The 27,910-nt window shown below is 50.0% G+C and overlaps 2 protein-coding genes across 2 annotated transcripts in view; one reads left to right on the top strand and one right to left on the bottom strand.

Moving 5' to 3' along the window:
* The window catches only part of CIB4 (calcium and integrin binding family member 4), a 103,716-nt gene extending 85,386 nt beyond the window's left edge, over positions 1-18,330 (bottom strand). The window contains exon 1 of the mRNA XM_027555883.1: positions 18,246-18,330. The gene's annotated coding sequence lies outside the window, so the exon portion shown is untranslated. The remainder of the gene's footprint in view (positions 1-18,245) is intronic.
* The window catches only part of KCNK3 (potassium two pore domain channel subfamily K member 3), a 38,929-nt gene continuing 29,150 nt past the window's right edge, over positions 18,132-27,910 (top strand). Inside the window, exon 1 of the mRNA XM_027555881.1 lies at positions 18,132-18,474. Within this exon, the coding sequence (XP_027411682.1) occupies positions 18,192-18,474 (283 nt within the window). The 5' untranslated portion in view covers positions 18,132-18,191. The remainder of the gene's footprint in view (positions 18,475-27,910) is intronic.

Below are 27,910 nucleotides of genomic sequence, written 5' to 3'. Positions count from 1 at the left end.
TCTCAGCCGGGGGCAAATTCATTCCCCAGGGGACCTATGACAATGTATTTAGATGCTTTTAGCTGTCACCACTGGAGGGATGCTACTGGCATCTAGTGAGTAGAGGCCTGGATGCTGCTCAACATCCTGCAATGCCCAGGAAAGCCCACCACAAGGAAGTGCCCAGTCCAAATGTCAATCGTATTAAGAATGGCAGACCCTGCAGAGCACAGCACACTCCTGAGGTAGGTGGCCAGGGCCCACAGTGTAGAGAACAGTGGTCATTTTGGACCAATCAGCATCTGCCCTCCCTTCCTATGTTCGAGGATTCCCCCTGCGTGCTCAAGCAGAGGCTGCTTCCCAGTACAGAAGCAGAAAGTGAAATATGGAACTCACAGCATCCCAGCCTCTCGAGCTACGGTGCAGGCACGTGACCTCACTCCACCCCTAGACCGTGATGCCAGGAAGCAGGGACTGTGCAGATGCCTCTCTGATGGGGGTGATGGCAGCAGTGGTGGCAGCAGTTACAATCTGTTCCCAGAGGCTACAGTGATGGCAGTTCTAGAAGCAGCTTCCAGTGTTGGTAGAGCCGGTGGCACAAGCTGCAGTATAAAGCACAAGTTTGGCATCAGCAACCATGGGGTCTTCCTGGGGCCAGTGCTACAATATGACTTTGGGCATTGTTCCTGGCTGCTCTGCCTCCGACCTTGGTTTTCTGACCCCACAGGAGATTCTGTGAGCTACCCAAGATTCTTAGAAGAAATCCCATTTAAGCTTAAATTAGCAGAGTTAGCATCTGAAGCTTGCAAACAAGAACTAACTCTGAATGATGCTCAGAATTTCCCAAATGTGTTGGAGCACAGGATTTTTCTTTTGCAAAACATCTCAAGACACCATTGTTCTATGAGCATCCTTTGAGGAACACTGGCCAAAAGGACTGTCTAACAGGGATTCACATAACCTCTGCTCCAGCCAGAACCAGACCACTTCAGTGGCCCAGCCCTACCCAAGGCCCTTGAGGACACTCAGCGCCTCTCTCCCGGTCCTCGCTGAGTCAGGGCTAGCCCACATCTACCCTCCTCCCCCGTGACAGCAAGAGTTGAGAATAACCACAGCTGGCTGCAGCCTCAAGAATCAGAACACAACCAAGGTTTGGAAATGATTGGGCTTGCCGGAAGGTGGAAGGAACTGAAATGTGGATACGAAAACTGTTGCTTGGTTGGGCTGTTGGTGTAGGCAGGTCGGAAGTATATTTAAAAAGAAATTGAGGTTTTGAGAATCTGTGGCATCAGTAGGGAAAAGAGAAAACCTTTAGTGGAGGTCAGAGTTAGAGAAGAGAAGAGTGAAGCTATTTTAGGAAATGTTCTGCCTGGACCTCATAGAAGGTTCTAAGCTGAGTTTAAAGAGAGTGATTTTAGACTCAGTTGGACTCATTCATTTACTGTGGAGCCCAGACACTGAGCAGTGTTGAATCAAACAGACACTTGGCCTGTCCCTGCCCTCCTGGCATTTATGGCCCAGTGAGGAAGGTAGACATCTGATGCTTTAGGTACAACCGGTCTTTTCATTATGATGATGTTTTGTCATTGGAAGGAAAGGGGAACAGAGGACCACAGCAGAAGGGATGTAACCTCCCTGGGGTCAAGGAGGACTTCCTGGAGGCAGGACCATCAGAAGAGCAGGTGTGTGCACCAGGTGGACACAGGGGTCAACCTGGGCGGAGACAGAGTTCACGTGGAGCCATGGAGGAAGCAGCATGACAGGATGGGATATGAAAGAGGCTCCCAAAGCCCAGAGCGGCAGGACTGCCAGGCCAGCCTGGAGGTTAGGAGTGCGGATCCACAAGAGCCCCCTGCAGGCCATGCCGAGGAGCCAGCTCTTCATCATAAAAGCAATGGGAACCATTCTCTAGTTCATCCTGGAGCCACGTGACACATGCCGAGGGGAACCTAAAATTAGGAAAAAATGTGGCTTCTCCAGCGGATGAGGCTGATGAAAGGAACCAGGCCTCAGATGGGTGTGAGCACCCAGGTAAACTAAAAAGAGGAAGCAGAAAGGGAAGGAATCGACTTGGAGAAGCACCAACCATGTTCTCAGATCACGTGCTGGGTGTTTTACAGGTGACTTTGCATTTATAGCAGAGCTGAAGTAACCATAAAAGCTGCTCTGGCCCCACACAGAACCAAAGTGCATGCTTCCCCTCCCCCGCCCTGCCTGTGCTTGCTGTTCAGGCCTGAAAGCTATCTGAGAAATCCTGGGAGAAACATGCAGGGCCCTTGAGAAGCCGAGGGCGGGGTGGGGTGAGGGTGGAGGGGGCAACCTACACTGCCAGGCAGAGCCAGAGAGTGAGCTGGTAAGGAATCTGAGAAACCTGGCTGGTCCAAGCATCCCTTTTACAGATGAGAATCTGAGGTTCAGCAGCAGAGCTGGAAATAAAGCCCAATATCTGCGACTCCTTGTCCAGGGCTCTCTGCTATTCCAGGTGTGTGTGTGCGTGTGTGCATGTGCACACACATACACCTGGGTACGCACAGGGCTGAGATGAGGTCATCTGTCTCTCCATCCATCCATAATCCAGGCTGGCCATGATGCCGGCATGAATCAACATGTTTACAGAAATGAAAAAACCGCTTAGGAGAGAAATTAATCTCTATATGGAGGGGGGTGTCCAATTTCAAAAGGTTAATATCTTGATTTTTTTTAATCCCCTTTCTGTTTTCTCAAAGAGGATTTGGTGTTCTCAGACCCAGCTGGGAGCTTAAGAAAACAGAACAGTGTTTCTCTGCCTGTTGCCTTTCTCTGCAGCTCTCGCCAGACCTGAGGACAAGAAAGCTTGGAGCCTGACCTTGGCTCAGGCCAGCTCTGTGCCGTGTTTCCCTCTCCATACAGGGGTGTCAGGCTTCCCTTTCTGCAGCCCTCTCCCAATCTTTTGGAGATTGGTCCAGCCTGGGAGTGAAAGGGCTCAGATACAGGAGATAAGAAGTGGGACTTATTGTTGAAGGAGTTCAGGAGAACTGACCTGGCAGCTGAGGACAATGACAGGCCCTGGGGGAGACTTTACAGGTGTGTGCAGAGAGAGAAGGAAGATGTACAGATAGTACTGTGTTGTGGGGGGCCACCCAGGAGTCCCACTTCCCCCACTTACCATCTAGGTGGATCTTGGAGATATCCTGCTTCCTTGAAAAAATGGAGATGACAATGGGACCACACATATACTGGATATGCTCTTCAAACTGAGTTTTGGGGCAAACAGGAGAGCATATGTCTGGGTTCACCATTGATGGGTGGACAGAGGCCTTGGTGTGGCCATTCGTATGGCCCAGTGAAGTCCCTGGAGGTCAGTCACCTCTTGGAATCCCAGTCCATCAGACCCTGAAGTTCCCTGGCCCCAGACTTGCAGGAGAGAACACCCTTCTGTGGAAGACTGGGCCCCACAGTGTAGCAGGTGAGCTGTAGCCCCACCCAAGGCGAATTAGGTTCTCAACTTGACTAGAGTAAAAAAGTAGAAACCCACTCAGGCATGCTGACCTCAGAACCTATGCTCTTGGACTTCCCTGGTGGCCCAGTGGTTAAGAATCTGCCTGGTACTGCAGGAGACACTTGTTCGAGCCCTGGTCTGGGAGGATCCCACATGCTTCATGGCAACTGAGCCCGTGCACCACAACGACTGAACCTGTGCTCTCGAGCCCCTGCTCCACAAGAGAAGCCACTGCAACAAGAAGCCCTCACAACTAGAGAGCAGCCCCACTGGCCGCAACTAGAGAAAGCTGCATGCAGCAACGAAGACCCTGCACAGCCAAAACTAAATAAAAATTATTTAACAACAACAACAAAAAGAACCTATGGTCTCTCCTCTTCCTCATAGCTGCCTCCTTAGATCCACTCCATTCAAAGAGGGTAGAGTTCTTTGGCCAGGAGGTTTGTCCTGACTCAATTCATCAAGCCTTTATTAATAGACTGGAGGGTTTGCTTGGCAAGGTATTAGGGGGACAGAAAAGGTCCACAGAGCTTATGGGGTGACTCCCTTCTGGCCTTGGGCTGGGGCTCAGTCCCTCCCCCAGGACCGTGTCAGGCCATCATCAGACACTCCTGGGCCTCTGGCAGCCGTTTTCTCGTTTGTCCTTTTGGATCCAGCAAATTACAGCTCATTCCTTTGGCCACATTGTTCCTTAACGACATCACTTTTTCCATCTCCGCGACGTCTCGGTGCCCTTCCACCTAAGCGCTGCCTCCTCGCTGATCTGCAGCTCCCTGACATGCTGTGGTTTCCATGGATCACCGGACGATGCCATCCCTGTGTCACCTGACATCCACACAGCGCAGAGCCCAGGAACCCACCTGTGCCTGCCCACAGTGACCCAGTACCAGGACCAACCTCCACCCAGGGGTGGGATGGTCCCTTCCCCTTCAGATTGTTCCATGCGCTGGAGACGTGGCTGTTCTCCCAGACACCTAGATCAAAGCCTCAAAGGCATCCTTCAATATGTGCATAGCTGTGGAGACCCTTCTAAGCCCCTGCCTGGACTGGGTGCTGGGGCACCATGCTAAGGTTGGGCCATGGACAACTTGGCCTCCTCTTTCCTCTCCATCTGGGATCGGTCACCGAGTCCAGCTCGTTCATGGCCGTTTTTTTCTCCCAGCTCCTTGGCAAGCTGGTGCCGCTTGGCTTCATCCACAGTTCTGCCCTGTTTCCTACTCAAAGTCAAGCATCTGTCCCACCAGGGACAAGCCCAGGTGCTGAGTCCTGGCCCCGCCTACAGCCTTCCTCTCCGAGCTCCTCATTCATTCACTCAAACAGTATTTGTAAGCTCCAGCCATGGGCCAGTCTCTGTGTAGATAGCACCTTTTGTTCTATTGCCCTGTTGCTGCCTAGCTCTTCACTCAATCGTTTTCTGGCGAGGGAGTGTGGCAAAAGAGGGAAAGCACAGAATTTGGAGTCAAACTGATCTGGGTTGAATACTGAATCTGTTGTCTATTTACCTGTAAGAGCTTAGCCCATTTGCTTTGTTGTGAGCCTCAGTTTTTTCATCTGTAAAATGGGAATGCTGCCACTCCAAGGGCAACATTAAGTATGATCATATCTATAGCTGGCACAATGTGCATTTCCGGCAGAAAGGGAAGAAAGAGCCTGGAACATTTGGAGGGACTGTGAAGATTACAGAATGGCTGGTGCAAAGAGCCCTAAGCAGAGCAAGGGGGATGAGACCAGAGAGGCAGACTGGGAAGATCACACAAGACAGGAGCCCACACCGAGGGATGCAGGCTTGGCTCTGAGGGCTGTGATCTCTTCAGGGAATAACCCTGCCCCAGCACATGTCACATTCCTCCTCTGCCTCCATCCAGCCATGCAGATTTCTTAGGCTGCCACTCCAGGCTTTCCAACAGCCTTCCAGTCCAGCCTTCCTTCCCACCATTCTCAGAATAATATGGGGAATAACATGGTTCTTCCTTGTAGCCTCCCTCCTGGCAAGTGACTAATGGGGGTGCTGATGAGCAGGTCAGTCCAGGACAGCTTGGTGCCCCCACCCCCTATATCCCACCTCCCTCCTCTTTCCTGCCAGTCTGATCCAGGGAAACCAGCTGTCCTCAAGCCACATCTGAATCAAGGCTGTTTCTCCTCCCCGCAACAAACACCAAAAGGCTATGCTTGGCCCAGCAAGGCCACTGGTTGCGTCAGTGCCAAGACTTCTTTTCAATGACAGACCAAGGCTTTGGTCTGATTACATGGGCGCTGGCCATCCGAGATCACCCAGGCTAGGGAAAGCTGGAAGTCAGGTGGTCCCCACGGTCTGCTCCAGCAAGGCCATCCTGCTCTCAAGCTACAGTCATGAAAATCAAAACAGAGAGAAGGGCCGGATTAGAGAGGGAGACCTGGGTTCCAGCTGTTGTTAATAATAACATTCTTATCTTTTTTCTTTTTTTAAATTGAGATATAATTGACATATATATATTACATCTAATGATTTGATGTATGTATATATTATTAAATGATTGCCACAGTAAGTTTAGTTGACATCCATCCACCACACATACTTATAATTTTTTTCCTTGTTATGAGAACTTTTAAGATCTCCTCGCTTAACAACTTCCAAATCTACATTAGAGGGTTGTTAACTATAGTCACCATGATGTACATTATACCCCCAGGACTCATGTTACAACTGGAAGTTTCTACCCTCTGACCATTTCACCCACTGAGCCTACGTGCCACCCTCTGCCTTGGATAAACACCAATCTGCTCTCTGTACTTGTGAGTTCAGTTATTGTAAGATTCTACATAAAAGTGAGGTCATATGGTATTTGCATTTCACTGTCTGGCTTATTGCACTTAGCATAATGCCCTCATGGTCTATCTAAATTACTGTAAATGGCAGAATTTTCTTCTATTTTATATCTTTTTTATATTGTATATATACCACATTTTCTTTATCCTTTTATCCACTGATGGATGCTTAGGTTGTTTCCAAATCTTGGCTGTTGTAAATAATGCTACAATGAAAGTGGGGGTGCAGATACTGTTTGAGATAATGATTCTATTTCCTCAAGATTAATATGCAGAAGTAGAATTGCTGCATCACATGGAAGTTCTATTTTAATGTTTTTGAGGCACCTCCATACTGTTTTTTCCATAATGGCTGCACCAATTTACATTCCCACCAGCGGTGCAAGAGAGTTCCCTTTTCTCTACATTCTTATCATCACTTGTCATCTCTTGTCTTTTCGATAATAGTCATTCTAGCAGGTGTGAGGTGGTAGCTCATTAAGGGTTTGATTTGAGTTTCCCTGGTGATTAGTGATGTTAAACATCTTCTCATGTACTTGCTGGTTCTTTGTATACCTCCTTTGGAAAAAATGTCTATTCAGATCCTCTGCCCATATTTTAACTGAATGCTTTAGCCTTTTTCTATTGAGTTGTGTGGTTTTTTATATATTTTGGACCTTAACCCCTTACCAGATATATGCAAATATCTCTGCAAATATTTGCAAATATCTTCTCTTATTTCATAGGTTGCCTTTTCATTTTACTGATAGTTTCCTTTGGTATACAGAAGCTTCTTGGTTTACATTCTCACCTTTTAATAGAATTAATTAATTACTTTCAGTTTCACATTCATCATCTCACTTGGAGTCCCCCAACCACTATGTGAAAGAGCCTACATGGAGATGGCCCTCATTTTCCTGTGCTGTAGAGGAGGAAGCTGAGGCTCAAAGAAGGGCCATGGCTTGCCCAGGTGTCACAGCTGGTCACTGCAAAGCTCTCCTGCATCCTGGTCCTCCCCACTAGGCTGCCCACATGTTGAGTTTGGATCACATCAGTTGCTTAGTACCAACCCAGGATCCTAGAATGTTAGTGCTGGGAGGGACTGATGTTTAAATTCTTCCTCAACATTCTTGGAGAGAGTGTGGAAAAAAAGGGAACCCTTCTACACTGTTGGTGGGAATGTAAATTGGTACAGCCAGTATGGAGAACAGTATGGCGATTCCTTTAAAAACTAAAAATATAGGAACCATATGATACAGCAATTCCACTCCTGGGCATATATCCAGATAAAAACATGGTTCAAAAAGATATAAGCACCCCTCTGTTCATAGCAGCACTATTCACAATAGCCAAGTCACGGAAACAACTTAAATGTCTATTGACAGATGAATGGACAAGAAGATGTGATTTATATACACAATGGAATATTACTCAGCCATTAAAAAGAATGAAATAATGCCATTTGCAGTGATATGGATGGACCTGGAGATTATCATACTAAGTGAAATAAGTCAGACAGAGAAGTACAAATATCATATGATATCACTTATATGTGGAATCTAAAAAAAAGTTATACAAATGAACTTATCTACAAAACAGAAACAGATACGGACTTATGGTTACCAAAGGGGAAGGATCGTGGGATAAATTGGGAGTTTGGGATTGGCACATGCAATAACCAACAAGGACCTACTGTATAGCACAGGGAATTCAGCTCAATATTCTGAAATCACCTAAATGGGAAAATAATTTGAAACAGACTAGATCCATGTGTGTGCATAACTGAATCGCTTTGCTGTGCACCTGTAACTAACACATCGTCCGTCAACTACGTGCTGTGCTGCACTTAGTTGTCAGTTGGCCAACTCTGTGCGACCCCGTGGACTGTAGCCCACCAGGCTCCTCTGTCCCTGGGGATTCTCCAAGCAAGAATACCGGAATGGGTTTCCATGCCCTCCTCCAGGGCATCTTCCCAACCCAGGGACTGAACCCAGGTTTCCCACATTGCAGGTGGATTCTTTACCATCTGATCCACCAGGGAAGCCTGGCATAATCAACTATATGCCAATATAAAATTTAAAAAAAATTTTAAATACATAAAAAAAAATTCCCCCTCAGCATTCTGACAGCATCCAGGTATCTCGCAGGGAGTTCTTCCTCAGGGAAAGGAACCAGCGCAGGTAGAATAGACGCTGTCAGCCCAGGGACCCTCCTGTCTCCATCTTGTTTATCACCCCCTCACTTCCAGGGACCTCTTCTCCCTTTCCTTACCCCACTGACATGACCCAGCTTCCTCAAAGAGTCTGGAAGCCAGATTCACTGTCAAAAAAAATCTTGTCTGGTTTTTAGGGTACACATATTTCATTGAATTTCTAGAGGCAAAAAGTTCCAGGAGGGCATTTGTAATGTCTTTAAAAAATACATTATTTCAGCTTTTAAAAAAGAAAGCCTGAATAATTAGACCCTGCAGCATATATTTCCATGTTTGAGGATTTTAAAAATTCTCTTCTAGTGGTCAACTCATTTTAGCCTGGACTAGAATCCAAACCAGGTAGACTAGATAGACTAACATCTTTGGGTTGTTTTTTAGTTAAAACCATTTCATTGAGATATTACTGACATACACAAAAGCTGTACATATTTAATGTATACAACTTGTTGCATTTGGAGATAAGTGTACATACATCTATGAAACCATCAGGACAATCTATGTTATAAACATATCCATCACCTCCAAAAGTTTCCTCCTGCCTCTTTATCCATTTATTATTATTTTTTTTTTTTTTAAATAAGAACACAGTGTTAGATCTTCCCTTTTAGGACATTTCTAAATATACAGATCAATATCGAGATGAACTCCAGTTTCAGACTTGGACTAGATCCTTCCTGGTCCATCCTTCTCATCTGACAGATAAGGAAACTGAGTCTTGGGACAGAGAAGCAAACTCTCCAGTGATACTCAGGTCCTTGGTGGCAGAGCCGAGTATCAGTATGGGTCATTGAGTCTCCATTCAGGGCTGCTTCGTGGAGCTGTAGCAACATAGCAGCCTGAGATCTGGGCAGCCCCCGGAAGGGGCCAGGGGACCACTTTCTGAGCAGCCCTTGGCCTGAGACAAAGCCCAGGCCTGAGCCTCCGGCTGCTTTGATGTTCCTACTCATGCGTGTGTCTGGCTCAAACGGCTGTCCCTTTGGACTGCTGCAAGGGGCTGATTAGATGTAATTGCTTTGCCTAGAGCGAGCTATCTGCTTAATAGAATCAGTCCCCAGTAATTAGCCTGCCAGAGGCTCATTTCCCTTGCTGGAGCCCTAGGGCCTCTAGGCCCTTACTCCTACCTGTAAGTGTTGGGCCTCTGCATGATGCAGGTATATGTGGAGGGGACTTGGGCTGGGGATGGGCAGGGGAGCTGAGAGAAAGCAGTGCTGTGAAGACTCAACAAGAACCCCAGGTCCAACCCTTCCTGGGGCCAGGGAATTGTAGCCTTTCCAGCAGTGTCAAAGGGCCTGGCACAGAGGAAATGTTCCATGAATGAACTACGAAGTGCATCTAGTCCAGCCCCCAAACTCAGTACTGTCAGCAATCAGGTGACAAAGCATCTCTTGCAGGCCTACCATGAGCCAGCACTGTACTAGCTCCTTGGAGTCTTCTGAAATAGCCTCAAACCCAAATAGGTGAGGAAGATTAAGAGGTGCATCCTTCCAGTTACAAAATAAGTGAGTCATGGGTATGAAATGTACAGTGTGTGGAACATAGTCATAATAATGTAATATCTTTGGTGACAGATGGTAACTAGACTTATTGTGGTGATCATTTTGTAATGTATAGAAAAATCACCGTTGTACACCAGTAACTAACATAGTGTCACTGGTCAATTATACTTTACAAACAAAATCATAGAAAAAGAGATCAGATTTGTGGCTACCAGAGGCAGGGGGTGGAGGGAGGAGGTATCAGATGAAGGCAGTCAAATGGTACAAATTCTCAGTTACAAGATAAATAAGTACCAGGATACAGTATGCAACATGATAAATGATGGACACTGCTATATGTTATATACAAAAGTTGTTAAGAGAGTAAATCCTAAGAGTTCTCATCACAAGGAAAAAAATTTTTTTTCTTTTATTTTGTATCTATATGAGATGATGCATGCTCACTACACTTAATGTGGTAATCATTTCATGATATATGTAAGTCAAATCATTATAGTGTACAACTCACACTTACGTAGTGGTATACGTCAATTTTACCTCAAAAAACTGGAAGGAGAAAAAGATTAAAAAAAAACAACTCTGAACCCAAAGGATAAATCAGACCATCCCTGCATACCTTCATTGACCAGGAGCTCATTGCATCTGGGCAGCCCATTGCTTCTGCAGAGATATAGAGAATGTTCCATCTATTTTGAGCCGAAAGCTCTTTCACTGGAGCATTTCCACACAGATCATTGGCCCCTCCTAGGCCACCCAGAACAAAGCTAATTCCTCCTCCATGTGACAGCTCACATGTCCTCTGCATCTTTTTTCCAGGCCGAACATCCCAAGTTCCTTGGTTTTGCTGTATACATCATGCAGGTAAAGCCTCTCGTTAATCTGGCTGACCAGCCTAGAACCTGCTTCTGGTCATCAGTTCCTTTCTCCCAGTACGGTGAGGAGCCCAGCTCAGCCCAGCTGAGTCAGGACCACAGGAAATGGGACTCCTCTCCCAGGAGAAACAGCTGCAGCCCCAGGCAGATCATGACTCTCTACCCAAGGAGCGTCAAGTTGGCAACCCAGCCCCTCCACTGGGGCTGACATCTAAAACCTGCTCGCTGGAAACAGTCACCTCCATTGCCCTCTCCCCCACCTGGATGAACACACACACACACACACACATTGCCATGCATGCTCACGGACTCCACTCAATAGTCACTGGCTGATTAATCATTGCAAGTGCTGTTATAATTATTGTGTTTGGTGCTGAGAACAGGCTGCCTCTGCTTGCTTCTCATAAGCCATAAACCTGCAAAAGAGGATTTTAAGATTTGTGAGGCTGTTGACTAGATCTCCAGGCTTACTTTTTTCCTTAGCAGCAACAGAGAATTCAGGTTTGTCAGAGATACAGGTCATGGCCACTCCAGAATCTCTACTGAGGACAGGCTTAGGGGACTTAATTCTAACGATGGGAAGGGAGAGAGTCTAGGGCACTTGCCTTGCCGCTAAAGGCTTGCGGGTCAGGAGAGTTGGGCTCGAGTCCCGGCCCTGGCCCGGCAAGCTGTGAGGTCTGGAGGTACAGCTCCCCTTGCCAGGCCTCAGTTTCCTTATCAGCACTGTCCAGGCTAAGGTTTCCTCTAGTTTTAATTGTTCTATAAGACTTGGCCAAACAGAGAGGAGAATGAGAGTGGAGGGGAAAATGACAAGGGCTGGCAAATAGAAGAAGGAGGGAAAAGGAGACCAGGCCTGAAATTGAAAGTCTCAGGCTCACAGCCTCCTTTAGACACACACACACACACCAGGCTGGAGAACAGAAGCTGGTTTTCTCCCAGATCACACTCTCTCATCACCTGCTGGCCTGCCTAAGACCCTAGTAATGTAGGGGAGGTGAGATGTTAAAAGGAGAAGGGAAAGGGAGAGAAAGGGGGAGATTAGTTTAAAAAAAAATCAAAACAGTGAAACATACAAGCAGCAAAAACAGAAAAGTGAATCATACTGGCATCGGTGAGGACTAAGCAGGCCAACTCATGCACTGCCGGGGAGGGTGAAAACCAAGACAGCCACATAGAGGACAGCTTGGTGGTGTTTCGGGCCTGCAGTGGGCACAAGCACCGTGACACTTCTGAGTATGTGTCCCAGTGGAAATTCCCTAAGGACACACAGGAGGATATTCATCTCTGCGTGATATTCTGAGTGAAAGAGGGAGACCACCAAGAAGGTTGTCTCCAGAGACTGGGATCTGTCCAGTGCGTGGGTGTCGACTTTGGACTGAGACTTTCTGCTAACTGAGGGAGCAAGCCCGTCCCCACAGCATCGGCATGAAAACTGGCTGGTTCTCACTCTATAAGCAGGACACCCGGCTCTATGTCTGAGCTGGCCACCAAGCCCACTGGGACAGGACTGAGAACAGAGCCAGGTGTCCACCTCCAGGGGTAGCACTCTCCCCCTAACAGCTCCCAGAGCCTCTCCTCTGTGAGCAGCTGCCTTTTGTGTTTGGTTTGGGCTTGAGATGTTAAACAAATAGTGTTTCTTGACAAACGCAAGCCGGCTGCACTGGGACTGGTAATGCTCTGTAAATCCAGACTAATCCTTCATGTCTCTCCCTACAGAGGCACACCAAGAAACACCTCGGTCCTACCCTGGGTGCCCTGAATCCCATCAACCTGCCCTCAGGGGCCAGGATCCCTGGGGCAACTCTCCGTGTCAGCCACCTCCCGCTGCTCCTGGGTCCCCAGGTTCCTCCTCCCCCTTCTCAGCACCACTCCTCCACCCTCCTGCCCCAGCTTGATGTTGAGATGGCTCCGGACACCCCTTCCTACAGTGGACCATGGACTCCAGGCCCTGCCAACCCACCTAGCCCCACCAGGGCCACTTGGATGGCTGGAGGAGTGTCTCCAGAGCTCCGTCTGTGCCAGGGGCTATACCAAGCACTGTGGAGCATGCAGAGGACTAAGGCCAATCAATCCCTGCCCTGCAGAGCTTAGGCCTGGTCCAGCCAGAACTTCATGGCAGGCTCTGGTCCAGGTAGTAATTGATAGCACCAGGATTTGAACCCCAGTTTGTCTGACTAGGGGTCTGCCCCTTCTCCCTCTTCCTCAGCACCCACTGCACAGTCCTCCAGCCAAACTGGTCAATGAAGGGGGTCTAGAAAGTGAAAGAGAGGGCTCTGGGCCCCTCATCCTTCAGACCACATTCCCAACCCTTTGAAAGTGAAAGTGTTAGTTGCTAAGTCATGTCCAGATCTTTACGACCCCATGGACTGTAGCCTACCAGGCTCCTCTGTCCATGGAACTCTCCAGGCAAGAATACTAGAGGGGGTTGTCATTTCCTTCTCTACCTTTTAGAATGAGCATTGTTAATCACAGGGCTAGACCTGTCATTAGCATCATAGAAGGTCAGAGTGGGAAGAGCCTTCTCAAGATAGTCAACACTTTAATCCTATAGAAAAGGAAACTGAGGCACAGAAAGACAAAGTGACTCTCTCGAGTCTGCCAGCTAGTTGGTAGTAGGGGGCATCACTGGGACTAAGTTCCTGGACCTGGGTTCCCAGTTCAGCCCCCTCCCTACATGCTTCCTGGGGCTTCCAGACTCTCAAATTTATCTTTATCCTCTTCCTCTAAGCCAGGCAGGGCTCGCTCCAGTCTTTGAAATATCAGTGTGGAAAGAGTCACAGAAGCAGATTACCCGGGCTTTTCTGCCCATAGACTCTGCAGTCTATGTCCCTGGCCTCACTGCCAGTTTCTATCCCAGCAAGCAAGGATGCTTTAAGCCCTTCACTTCGTACTGAGTCCACATGTGGGGAGACTCTGATGTGTAAAGTACAGTGCTCCCATTCCGGGAGTTGTAGTGTGAGTACAACTCCCCGCCCCCCGCCCCAAGGAAGATAATGAGACAGAGATGAAGACAATGTCTACTTAGTTGAAGCTTACATAGGATCCTGCGAAAGCACAAAGGAGCCAGTGGTTCTGACTGGAGGCAACTGGGGAACGGTTCGTTCAGAGTATGGCCTTTGAGTTGGGTCTTGAAGCCTGAATAGGAGTTCAACAGATAGATAATAGAGGGGACAAGGAGGTACCAGCATCCCAGCTGATCGGAGCCATGTGAACCAAGAGTGAAGCATATAAGTACTTGGAAATGGAGGACCTCCCTGGTGGTCCAGTGGTTAAGAATCTGCCTTCCAACGCAGGGGACGCAGGTTTGATCCCTGGTCAGGCACCTAAAGTCCCACATGCCGTGGGGCAACTAAACCCACACACTGCAGCTATTGAGCTTGAATACCTCCACTAGAGAGAGACCCGCACACCACAACGAAGAGCCCGCGTGCCGCAGCTAAGACACAGCGCAGCCAAAATATAAATAAATGCTACACTTTAAAAAGTAATAAGGTGACGCCCCCTTTTTAAAAAAGAAAAGCATCTTTGGATGTGCCTAGAGCTTAGGAATGGGGTAGAATATAAATCTGGAAAATAAGCACAGGAAACTCTACTCAGTACTCTGTAAGAGCCTATAACAGAAAAGAATCTAAAAAAGGTGGTTATATGTATATGTATTACTGATGCACTTTGCTGTGAAAACCTGCAAACTGTCACATTATAAATCAACTATACCCCAATTAAAAAAAAAAGGAAAATAGTATGTGTGTGATATTTAGTATATAATAATACGCAGCAACTAATGATAACTAAATTTTGTGCCATTCATCCTAACTTTGACTGTCCTTTTCCTCACAAAGTAAAGTCTTAAAAGCAGTGGCTGTACCCTCTTTTCATCTGATTCTGGGAAGAACTAGGGAAGCAGAAGCAGGCCAGGAAGGTCATGGGACGTTATAAATGAAGGGAACAGACATGCCCTGATCCAAACCCCTCCATTTATGGCTGTGCAAACAGACGCCCTGGGATGAGTGACGGGCCCACAAGCAAGCAGGTGGCAGAGCCAGGACCCCAGCCCAGGTCTCTCAGCTCTCCACCCTGTGTTCTCTGTACTGGACAGGATTTCAGAAAATCCTTGTACAGAAGACTGACCAGTATAAATTTAAAGGATATTAAAAAATCTCTCTTGCTGGCCCAAAGATTCCTCCACCAGAGTCACCAACGGATTGAAAAAAAAAAAATGCAAGAAAGTAGAGAAGCCATAGCTGAGCGGTTTTTATCCTCTACAACAGACTGGATTGACAGAGGTGCTTTCTGACACTTGACCTTCAGCAGAGGGTGGCACAAATTTGTCAGGGGGTTGGAGGTACAGACAGATCAGTCTTGGGAGTCCTGGACAGAAGGGAATGGGCTAGGCATTGAGGCCTTAGGCCCAATCACACCCAGGTCGAGGGCTGGCCCAAGGGACTCCTGCCTGTAGGTCCTGGAGGGTTACTCAGAAACTTTAGCTGGTCCCCACTCCTTAAAAGAGGGAAGGGAGGAAGGGCAGGAGGAGGAGACCTAGGCTGCCCTCCTGGGCTCCAGGGGCACTGGGTTCCTCTGTTGGCAGGAGTCCTGTCTCAAGCATAATGGGAGGTAGCAGGAAAAACCCCAGCCATGGCACAGATATCCTGGACCCCATACTCACTACGTGACCTCAGTTTCCTCATCTGTAACATGAGAAGGTTGGGCTAGATGATCTCTAAAGGTCTTTCCGGTTCTGAAGTACTGTGAGAACAAGCTTCATCATAATTAATAATAAATGCCTTGCCCCTAAAGAGAGCTTTTCCCCTTTTCCAAAGCTCTTTCCCTATAACATCACCTTTCCTCTGCACAGCAGTCTGGCCTGGCAGCCAGAGGTGAACAGACCGTGGACACCTAGCCTTTCACACTGAAAACCAGACCTGGTGAACCACTTGCTCCTCTAGACTGGCTTAGGGGGAACTGGCTTCTGGGGTGGTTAGTTACGTAGAACCTAACTTGTGCCTCCACCCCTGGGAAGCCAGGAAAGGCAGTACTTTTCTTCCAAAGAGCCAGAAGATGCCAAGAGGGAAATTCTGCAATAGGCTGAGTTCAGGGCCAAAGGGGCAGGACCAGAAAGTTTGTGGCAGATCAAAGAACCTGATACAACCCAAAGAACTTTGAGGGGAGGTGCAGGGGACAAAGTCCAGTCAATAGGGCCCTCCTACCAGGCTCTGGTCAGAGACCCAAGTCTTAGGGGAGAAGTTATACAGCCTCATACTGTCTGATTTGCATGCATGTCAGCCTCTTTGATCCCTTACAACAATCTGTTCAAAAGGTAGTATAAGTAGCTATCCCATTTACAGTGGGGGAAAAAATGAGGCTTGAAGAGTTATGGAGAAGAACATGGGCTTGGGAGGCAGAAGGAAGGCTCTTCCCAGCTGCATGCCCTTGGGGGATTCTCTGCACTGCCTTTGGCCTCAGTTTCCTCATCTATAAAATGGACAGAACTATTTCTTCCTTTCAGGATTGTGGTAAAGACTAGAGATAATGAATGTAACAAGCTTCATCTGATACACAGCAGATGCTTGATACATACTAGTTGAATGAATGGAGGAAGGAAGGGATAGGTGTGTGGCCTTCCTGGGAGAAGCAGTGTAGTGAGTGACCCACAGTGACAGTCAGCCCAGGATGTGGGTTGATGGTACTCCCGCTTGTGGCTGGCTGCCTCCTGAACCCACCCTGAGTCAAGGGCCCTGGGGCCTCTCCCATGTCTCTCCTCGTGGCCCATGCCAGGGTCCTGTGAAAGACTTTTTGACCCTCCTTGGCAGCGGAATTTGCATTCCAATCATTCTGCTCACTCAGCCCATCCAAGTCTGGAGTTGTCTGGAGCTAAGCAGGCTTGGGATCATCTGCTGTGACACCTCATCGAGGAGATAAGGAAGCGAGACTCTGAGAGGGGCAGTGACGCCTCGCCCGGGTCCCAGATCCTTCGCTCCTCACCGCCACTGCACCATGTTGACAAATGAAAAATCTAAGGCATAGGAGGAGGTCTCTTGGCTCCTCCTCCAGGTGGTCAAGGAACCTTCTGCTCTGGGCCCCTTACCTGTCCTATTCCAGCTAGATCCCAGTTCTGTGGGGATGCCCCATGGTGGTGTCCAGTGCCATCCCTGGCAGCCCAGCCCGAGCCCAGCCTGGTCAGCTGGTGCAGGACAGAGGCCTTAGATGTCAAGCCTGTCCCTGAAGGCCCCTGGGGAGCGGAACAGGGCACCTGGGACTGGGTGCCACTATCCCAGGCTACCAGCATGTGCTTCCTCATCCAGTTCCAGGCGCTGTGCTAACCCAGGAAGGGACACATTTCACGAGAGCAGGGCTTTCCCTTGGGTGTTGGCCCATGCGTGCCCTGGTCTACAGCTGTGCCCTTCTGTTTCTAAGACAGCCAGCAGCTTGGCACAGGGGAGGGCCTCTGGCCTGGGAGGCGGGAAAGCTTGGCTGAGTCCAAGTGCTGACGCCAACTCACCGTGTGCCCTCACACGTCACCGGACCTCTCTGGTCTCCGTTTCCTCATCCACATAGTGGAGGGCAGCACCGCAAGGCCCGGGGTCCAGTCCAGCTAATCCCTGTTGTGACTTTGGTGGAGGGATGGGACTGGGGTGGGGTAAGGGCTTGATCTACCCGGTTCCTTTCCCCTTCCCTTCCTTTTCCTTTTCTGTGGCATCAGTTCATCTCCAGCTATCCAGGTCTCTCTCCCATTTGCCGCTCTTTCCGTTTCCGTCTTTCCCTCTGTACCTCTCTTCTCTCCCTCTGTACCTCTCTCACTCTGTATTTTTCTGCCTGCCTCCTCTTTTTCTGTGTCTCTGAGCCTCCCTCTGGTTTCATCTCCTTGTCCGTCACACCCCCCTCTGCCTCTTTTTCCTCTCTCTTCCTCTGTAGTTATATGCGTTTGTCTGTCTACTTATCTTTCTCTGGGTCTCTTCCCTCTCGCCCGCGCGCTCTCTCTCTCTCTGTCCTGCCCGGTCTCTCCGTGGCTCTCCCGCTCGCTCCCCCTCCCCTCCCCCTCCGCCAGCCCCCCTCCTCCCTCCCTCGGCGCGTCTCCCCAGTCCTTATTTGGCTGGGCGGGAGGGCTGGCGGGAGGAGGCGGCCTGCGGGCGGGGGGCGGGGGGCGGGAGCGGGGCCGGGCGGAGGAGGGCGGTGGGTGGTGCTGAAGGGACAGCTCCGCGGCGGCAGCGGCGGCGTTGGCGGCGGCCGCCCCGGGGCGCGCGGAGTGGGTGCCCGGCGCGCGGAGCGGCGAGCGCAGCCATGCCCCAGGCCGCCTCCGGGGCAGCAGCAGCGGCGGCCGGGGCCGGGGCGCGGGCCGGGGGCGCCGGGGGGCCGGCGGCGGCCCGGGCGGGACGATGAAGCGGCAGAACGTGCGCACGCTGGCGCTCATCGTGTGCACCTTCACCTACCTGCTGGTGGGCGCCGCGGTCTTCGACGCGCTCGAGTCGGAGCCTGAGATGATCGAGCGGCAGCGGCTGGAGCTGCGGCAGCAGGAGCTGCGAGCGCGCTACAACCTCAGCCAGGGCGGCTACGAGGAGCTCGAGCGCGTCGTGCTGCGCCTCAAGCCGCACAAGGCCGGCGTGCAGTGGCGCTTCGCCGGCTCCTTCTACTTCGCCATCACCGTCATCACCACCATCGGTAACTACTCGCCGGGCGGGGGGCGGGGACCAAGGGGCTGGGCGCCAGGTTCTGGGCGAGTCCGGAGCCGACTGGGGCTGGGGAATTCCCCCCGGAGAGGGTCTAGGCGCAGAACCCCGCGCTCTCAGAAACCCGAGTTCAGCCTGGCGTGTCTGCTCCGCGGGGACAAGGCTCGGGGGAGGCGTCGAATCCTGGCTCCGGACTTGACTCTCCGGCAGGGCCAGCCCTAACTTGTCCCTGCCAGGCTGCGAGAGGGCCCCAGGGGACTCTGAAGTGTGTGAGAGGGGCAGGAACGGCCGGCGGAGGCTGAGGAGGAGGGGTGTGGCCGGGTCGGGCCCTGGAGCAGGGCGCCGAGTGTGAGTGGTGGGGAGCGCTGGGCTCCACCGTGTTTCTGCACATGGGATCTCGGACCCCAGAGTGTCCACACCGGCTGGGGCTCTAGGGAGACGTTTGGGTGCAGGTACTTGGCACTCCGAGGCACAGCGGGCCACTCGGGTGTCTGAAATACTCCATAACTGTGGCTATGAGTACTGCTTGGGGTGTGTGTGTGTGTGTGTCCACGGGTGTGTGCCCAGCTCCAGGAGTTTAGGCTTTGCCAGCCAGTGCCTTTAATTTTCTTAGGGCAGCAGAACTGGTGCTGGAAGCCAGATCCAACCCTGTCTGCCTTCTTTACTGCTGTCCCAGGAAAACAGTCACCTCATAGGAATGGCCCCAGTTCCCTTCTTCCAGCCAGGGCGGACCATGGTGTAAGAGGCCACACACACTCAGGCTCTCTCACAATATAGGCACAGGTGCACACACAGGTACACACACAAGCGGATATCCAGGAAAGAATCTCCAGTGAGGCCCTTGATGTGCTGTTCAAGTGTTCAAACAGGAATGAACACCGTGTCTACCCCCAAGACTACAATTCCAGCTCAGCTCTATCACTTTTCCCACTATATGACCTTGGGCAGGTCCCTTCCCCTGCCTGTCTCAAGTTCACCTCCAGACAACAAGGGGTTGGCTGAAATGATCTCAAGGGCTCCTCCCAGTCCACCTTCCCCCAGAGCTCATTGGGATGCTTCCAGGAGCTGTTTCCTCTGTCTTTCTCATTCCTGCTTCTCTCCCTGGTCCCCCTCCTAACCTTGGCTGAGCTCCCAGGGGCTCATTGCCATTTGGCATGGCCCATAACAAGATGGCAGTGTTTTCCTGGGAGTCAACAGGAGTGGAGAGGGGTAAAAAGCAGTACTGGACGCTGTGCCTGCAGTTTGTCCACTGCAGGATTGCCCTGAGATTCCGCTGCTGTCTGGAGACCACAGGGATCTATGCTACATGGTTTCTGGAAGATGAAGGAAAGGACCCCAGGAGTGAATGTGGCCCAAGTGGGGGCACTTCTGCTTCCTGCTGATGCTGGGAATTTGGGGCAGGTTGGTCAGACTCTGGTCTGCCCAAAGAGGAGCCTGCTTTCCTGGGAAGGACCAGACTGGGTTTGGTTTGGGGTTTCTTCCCCTCTCCCACCTCCCAGTCATCTGCCAGGGTTTCAGGAGCGTTGAACATCCTTAAATCACCCCCTTCTCTCTCCATATATCTCACCCTTGGTGTATGCCTCCATCTTTCTCAGTACCCTGGTCCCCAGCCCCACAGTAACTTCCCACTGACCTCCTTACCTCCAGCCTCATTCTCCCTCAGGACAAGCTCACAAAGATAATGCTACCAGAAAGAATTTCCCCAAAGCACAGCTGTGACCATACTGATTCCCTTCTCAGAAGCCCTCAATGGCCCCCTGCTTCCCCTGCAATCCATAATCCCATGCTCCTTATCCCAAATTTTAAGGACCTCATGCTTGGCTCCAATTTCTATGTCCAACTTAATTTCTCACTTCTTACTGACATGATCTCTTCACTGCAGCCCACCTGTCCCCTGAGAATACCTGAAGTGTGCCTGTATGGTTTGCCTTTTCCTCTGTCTTCTATTTATCTTGTCTAAGCTAACCTTCCAGGTCCAGTTCAAACCCCACCTCCTCCTTGAAGTCTTCCAGAGGATCCCAGGCCACTGCTCTGGACGACTGCAGGACTTGCTGTCAGGAAGACCTGAGTGACACAGTGTAGGCTGCTTTGCATGGCTATTTACATTTCAGGAGTATTTCGTCTCTTTAACCACAGGAGGTGTAATTAACCTCCATGTTGGTAGGGCCCTGTGGTTCCCATCTTTTTGCTCTTAGTGCCAGCACAGTACCCAGTAATACACAGGAACACTCACAGAATGCTCTTGATGGGTTTAAGGTGTGCAGACATGAGAGGGCATCATCCTTCCTCCTCTCCCGTTCCTGCCATTCTCCAAAGTGCTTGTAGTCCTCACCAAGAAAGATGCTAAAAGCTGGGGGCAGAGGCAGACAGTGTGGTTGTGGTGATTATTTATTTATAAGGTTCTTGGCAAGAGGAGAGAGCATCAGAGCACCACCCTAATTCTGTGGGGGCCCCAGACTGGCACTGCCCACTCTGCCCCACCCAATGATTCCTGGCTTTTTGTCACCTCTCACTCTGGCTATGCCACCTGGCTGGAAGCTATCCGTATGGGCTCAGGTCTAATAAAATTCTCTGTGGGCTGTGATCAGATGGTTGGAAAGGGCCCTACATCAGACTGATCTTGACTCAAAACCCAAAGGCAGCAGTCTGTGTCCACTTGACCACATTGGGGACCCAAATAGGTCTCCTGGGGGACCAGGAATCCTACTGGAATAGAATGACGACAAAATTTCTCATTCATTCATTCATTGTGTTAGTGTTCACAATGTGCTCTCATCTCATCTCTTAAGTCTCAGCCTTCATAGCTCAGGGAAGTTTCCAGGGCAGGTAGTTAGATCCCTTAGTGTAGATGAAGGCATAGAGGCTCAGGAAGGGGAAAGGACTCCCCCAAAGTCACGCAGCTGGTGAGCAGTGGAGTTAGAGCAAGAAGCTGGGACTTCTGATTCAAAGCCCAGTGTTCCTTCCCCTGCCAGTTTCTTGGCTGCTTCCTCTGCCTCCATATGCCGTGAAACCCAGAGCCAGCTGGGACTGGCATGGCCAAGACATGTTTAGTGATGCCAGCTCGTAGGGTGGTCATGAGCAGCCCTGATTGGTTGAAGGTCAGCAGGGTCTGAGTTAGTCATTCACCTGGTTAGTCACAGCCTCCAGGAACTGCAAGGGTTCCTCCAGCTCCTTCATCCCTAGTCTTCCAGACAGGAAACCCTTCCTTTGTTGGGCCCTAAGTTCATCAAACGCAAACGGAAACACTTTTCTGGGAAAGCTTAACCTCTCTAGCTGTTGAGTCATTAGACTCCTCCGGGGCCCCAGCCTCATCTATTCATAGCCCAGAGGCTGTCAGAGCAGGAAGGGACCTTGAGATCAGCTGGTGCCACCCCCTTTTTCTAGTGAGAAGAAACCAAAGAGGTGATGGGAGTGGGGTAGCCAAAACTGACTCCAAGGCCCCTACTCCTCCCACTTGCGCAGACTGCTTCTTTGTTAATATTATTATTATTTACAGCACCAACAGCAACAATAATAATGCCAGCCACCACTTATTAACTACTCTTTGGCAAGCTTCAGTCGTGTCCAACTCTTTGTGACCCTATGGACTGTAGCCCACCAGGCTCCCCTGTCCATGGGATTCTCCAAACAAGAATACCAGAGTGGGTTGCCATGCCCTCCTCCAGGGGATCTTCCCCACCCGTGTATCAAACCCATGTCCCTTGTGTCTCCTGGATTGGCAGATGAGTTCTTTTACCACAAGCACCATCTGGGAAGCCTCACTCTGCCTCTTTATTTATTTATCTATTTATCATTATTAACAGCAGCAACAGCAACATTAACAACGGCAGCCATCTCTTAATAACTCCTCTTTGGCAAGCTGTATACATTTCATTGGAGAAGGAAATGGCAACCCACTCCAGTATTCTTGCCTGGAAAATCCCATGGACAGAGGAGCCTGGTGGGCTGCAGTCCATGGGGTCGCAAAGAGTCAGACACGACTGAGCGACTAACACACATATATTTCATTTGCAGTCCCTCATTCAATTCTTTCACCAGCCCTTCAGGATGAGCATTATTATCCCCATTTCTCAGCAAAGGAGCCTAAGGCTCGGGGTGTCAGTGACTCACCATGGTCTTGTGACTTGAATGTATGAATTTAGTGGAGCCTCTCTGATTCCCATGCCCTTGGATTTTTTGCCAATTTTTTCTCTGTTTCAAGAACCCAGCCCAGGCCTTGTATCTTGGGGATGCTAAGCAGCCAAGATTTGTCTCTTCCCCCTGGCAAAATCTCCCGAGAAGGAGAGGGCCTCTTGCTCCAGGATGCTACTGCAAGCCTCTGCTCCCTGGTGCCGGGATCCCTGACCAACCCAGACCACGTGTCACAGTTGTGTGCACAGGCCCTCCTGGAGGCTGTTATGGGCTCACAGGTGCCCGTTCTCTCACTGCAGGTCCCTGGAATCCTTGTGGCTCTAAGACAACAAGAGACCAGGTGATTGATTAGCTAGTGAAGGTAGGATGGAAAACCTGTTCTCCTTTCTCCCCAGCTTCCAGCCTGTTCTCAGCAGGACACAGGCTCCTAAGGCTCACCACATGGCCTGGGAATCCTTAGATTGTGAATTCAAGCAGGGGGCTCATGAGAGAACCTGAACTTCTTACACCTTTCCAAGAAGGAAGAAAATACAGAAGTGACCTACCACCCTCCAAAATCCCAGAGTCCTCAATAAAAGTGTGAAAGGAGACATTAGCAGTCATCCAAACACCCATAGAGGTGAGTGACTTGCCCAAATTCACATAGCAAGTTGCAGATACAACCCTCTGGATGCCCAGAGTAAAGATCTCTGTATCACCCCAGCCTGTTTTCCTCATAAGCCCCTGCATCATTCTGTCTGCCTCTCACTTGGTTATTCCCAACCTCTCTTGACTTACCATGGGGATGGAGGGCTAGCTCAGCCGGAAACAGTTCTGCTGTCCGCTCTCAGTCGGTCCTTCCATCCTTCCTGCCCATGGACCACCCCACTGCTTCGACTGCACAGCCTTTCCTGGGGGTGGTGTAGGAACATGGGTGCCTGGGTTCATCTGTCAACCCCCATCTCCACTTACCACCTCCACCCCCTGCTACTAGCTACGTGACTTTGGACAAGTTACTTGGTCTCTCTGAACTTGTTTTGTCATTTACAAAACAGGAGAATAATATCAGCCTCCTAGGATTAAATGGGCTAATGTAAAGGAAGTGCCTGGTACCGAGTATATACTTAATAAACAGTATCTACAGTTGTAAGTGTTATTAATATTATTGCTCGTGTATGATCCCTTTTCCTACAGAAGGGAACTGCTCTGTTTCCCAAGGATTACTATGACTGCAGCTACCCCTACTCCTTCCTAACAGGTGGGGACAGTGGGACTGGGAACCAGAACCTGCCACATCCTTCCCTTCATCCTCCTAATTCCATTCCCCCAAACCAGCTTCCCATGTCCTTGCTCATGCCTGGAGTCTGCCTGATATCCAGGCTCAGGGGCCATGCTCCTTTCTATGAGCAGACAGACTCTGCAGCAAACCAGTCAGGGAGAATGAGGAGACCCCATCCTAGACTGGAACAAGGAGACAAAAGTTCCAGTTCCACTAAGCTCAGTTGCTGGTCCCCTCTGGCCATCAGTTTCTTCATTCACCAAGTGGGTATATTTGATCAGAGGTCCTTCTGGCTATCATGCCTCCTCCTGCAGTCCAATTCCCACACATCGTGGTTGGAGGCTGGAGACATGGAGGGCGTGTGGGCAAGAATGGGACAGAAATAGAAGACACAGGCCTGGCCATACATAGTGTGGACAGGACACACACAATAAGTATTTTCAAAGAAAACATAAACAAGCACAGATGAATGTAGTGCAAATCACTGCCATAAACAGCTTTCAGCTGGCAGCACAAACGGTAAATCTGTGAGTTGATTTTGTAATAAAAAAAAAAAAAGTAAAAACGATTTCCCTGCCGACAGCCAGCAGCCAGGGAAGAGACCCAGCTCTGATTGAGATGGTGATGGGTTTAGGCAAACCTTAGCAGAGACCCAGGATGGGCACTCCGTCCCTCCCACTCCATCCCCACCTGGATACAAGGAACTGACCTGTGTCTGTAACATGTCAGGCACTCTCCAAGGTGCTTCTTACCACCTATATCCCCACAACTACCCTGTTAGGGCAAGCCTTATCCTTCTATTATGATCAAGGAAAGCTTGGAGAGGTTCAAAAATTGGCCCAGGATTATACAAGTATAAAATGACAGTAACAGGGCTTACACACCCAGGGCTCTATCTTTCCATGGAATTATGCAGCTGCCTGCTCCCCACGGAGCCTCTGCCCTCCTCTCTGTAGGAATCTCACAAATGGTGGAGGGTGGGTACCAGGGTCACTCAGGGCATTCAGCTGTGACCTCAGCTTCAGGATATCATGACCTCAGGACTGACTGAGCATTTAGCCCAGAGAGAAATCAGAATGTTAGGTCTCTCATTTAACAGTGTGGAAACTAAACTTCTGATTGGAGGAGAAGGGAGCCCTGTTTCCTGACACCTCTTTCCCTGTTGTTCACCCCCTCTTCACTTCCCAGGCTCACAGAGAACAAAGCAGGCTGCCAACCGATCTGTCCTGCTTGCCTGGAGTCCCCTGCTGATTCCCCTGTTAGCCTCTGGTCCTTGGAGAGTGCATGACAAATGGCTTTTTGTGGCTGTCGAAAGAGTAGTCACTGGCCCAACTGATGTGACTGGCTCCCAGTCTGTCCACACTTCCCCGTTGTCCAGAAACTGCCCATACTCAGGCGGCTCCCAGGTGGCTCAGGAGACCTGCCCCTCATCTGGAGCCACCCCACACTGCTGCTGCTGCAGGCATGCCTTTACTGTCCCATTTCCAGAGCTGGCCTGTGGCCCCTGGGATTCCTACCAAGCGGGGCCAACATCCCAAGCTTCCCCTTCACCAGAGTGGCTCCTTACCACCCCTGCTTCCCACTCCCACGTCCTCCAGTGACACACAAGGATGCCTTCATGAGGGAATCATGTGGATGCAGGGAATACAAGGCAGGAGCCTGGCCTGGGAGTAGAAACTAAGTTCTTTCTCTCTCTTTAGACAAATTCTTCTCTCCCTCTCTCTCTCTCCCCGCTACCCTCCTACTCATGGGAGACACAGGCATGACCCTGGTGGGCCTTGGTCTCCCCATCTGTACAGAACAACTGTTCCCCAGGGGAAAATGGAGAAGGCTTGCTCAGCAATTCAGAATTATCTAGGTTAATACTTCCCCAATGGTCTTCTTTGATAACTGGGTTGACCTTGTTTAAATGCAGATTCTGAACCAATAGGTCTGGAGTGGGGTCTGAGTCTACAATTCTCACAAGGCCCCCAAAGGACTGCTGATGCTCTTGACCCACAGTCTATGCTTTGAGTAGCAAGGATCTAAATAACCTGGAGACCTGACTTCTGAGGTTAGCCATGAGTTAGGGACTGTGGTTTTAAGAACAAGGTTGTGTAGGACTGGAAAAATCCTTAGGAATCTGATCCTGGAATGTCAGAGTCAATGGTCTCAGAGCTGGTAGTCTCTCCTCTGAGGCTGGGGCAGGGCTATGATTCACCCCAGAAGCAGCTTCAGGGTCACCTATAGCAGTCAGGGATCAGTAAGAGAAACACAAGCAACAGGGGTTATATATTAAGAGAAGGATTGCAAGGAATTGGATTGCACAGTGGTAGTGGCGGGCTAGGCGAATGAAATCCATAGAGCAGGACATTGGAAGGACAGGCTGGAACTCCATCCAGCTTGGGCTGAAGCTACCGTTCACAGGCAGAGTTTCTTCTTCAGGAGAGTCTTCGTCACCTTTTATGGAATTTCAACTGATTGATTCAGGTCCACCCAGTAATCTAGGATAATCTCCCTTAAGTCAACTGATTATGGACTTTAATCACATCTACAAAACACCTTCAGAGCAACCTCTGGATCAGTACTTGATTGAAAAGCTCAGAATCTTAGCCAAGTTGACTCATCAGAAAGATCATCATATACCTCCCATTTATCACTCTGGGAGCTGCAATTAGTGACTTTTAAGGTTCTTGCCAACTCTGAGATGCTTTGATTCTTGATCTTCAAAGGGGCAGCCTGGAGACTTAGAGAACCCAAAATGGGACTCATCATGTCCTAGGGACTCCCAGACCCTCTGGATCACCTTCCAAACGACACTGACTTTAGCCTTCATTTTAGGTTTACCAAACTTCATTTTTAGTTTACTAAAAATTGTTGAGATCTCCTGAGATCTTCTATCAGACACTATACCAGGCTCTAAGAGAACAGAAGGGCTTCCCTGGTGGTTCAGACAGTAAATAATCCACCTGCAATGCAGGAGACCTGGGTTTGATCCCTGGATCAGGAAAGATCCCCTGGAGAAGGGAATAGCTACTCACTTCAATATTCTTGTCTGGAGAATTCCATGGACTGAATTCCAGCAGGAATTCTGGCAGGCTACAGTCCATGGGATCACAAAGAGTCAGACATGACTGAGCTACTAAGTACACAGCACAAGAGAATAGAAAACTAGATCCAGGTCCTTCCCCAAGGAGCCCCTGGTCCAGTGGAATTCTGAAACCACAAGATGAATGGTTATATATGGGGATCCTCTTGGTCCAGGGATCAAACCCATATCTCCCACACTGGCAGGCAGACTTTTTTTTTTTTTTAATCACTGAGCCACCATAGAAGCTCAAATGCTAGTGGAGAGACTCAGAACAAGAACCTCAGAAGGCTTCCTGGAGCAGGTAGTACTTGAAGAAGGCTTGAATGAAGAATGAGAACTCTAGCAGGTGAAGACTGTCAGTGAGAGAGTTCCAGGGTAAGGAAGAAGCATGCAACAGGCTGGGATCATAAGTGTGCCCTGGGGAAGGTGTAGGGAAGCAGTCTTAGAGGGGGCCGAGTTCTGGACTCTTGCAGGCGGACTTGATTTGACGGGCACTGCAGGAAAGAAGTGACAGACCCAACCTGTGTTCTCCCACTGGATCCTGACCAGGGATCAGGATGGGATGCCCCTTTGATCCTAATTGAACCACCAGGTACCTCCATCATGCCAGTTGAACCAGTGGGTCACCTCAATTGAACGAGCTGAACCAGAGGGTAATGAATCCTGGGATTCATTACCTGAATCCTGATTGTCTGACTTCAGCCCCACCCTGGTCACCCAGCAGACCTCAGCCAGCCCCCATGAAGTGCTTTTACTTCCTCCCCTCTCCACGCTTCCTTTTCTGGGGCAAAAGTCCGCTCTGAAGCCTAGGACAAACGCAGGCTTATGGATGGTGTTCAGGGGACAGCACTGAGCTGAAGGAGATAATATTGTCACCCACTGCTATGTGGACATTTTCTGCAGAGACCACCCCGGGGCCCTGTTCCCAGACCCCTTCATCTCTGCTCGAGGCTCCATGGCTTGGCATGG

This window comes from Bos indicus x Bos taurus, chromosome 11 (genome assembly GCF_003369695.1).
Source record: "Bos indicus x Bos taurus breed Angus x Brahman F1 hybrid chromosome 11, Bos_hybrid_MaternalHap_v2.0, whole genome shotgun sequence".
Taxonomy (NCBI): Eukaryota; Metazoa; Chordata; class Mammalia; order Artiodactyla; family Bovidae; genus Bos; species Bos indicus x Bos taurus.
This window is presented reverse-complemented; position numbering and strand designations above follow the sequence as displayed.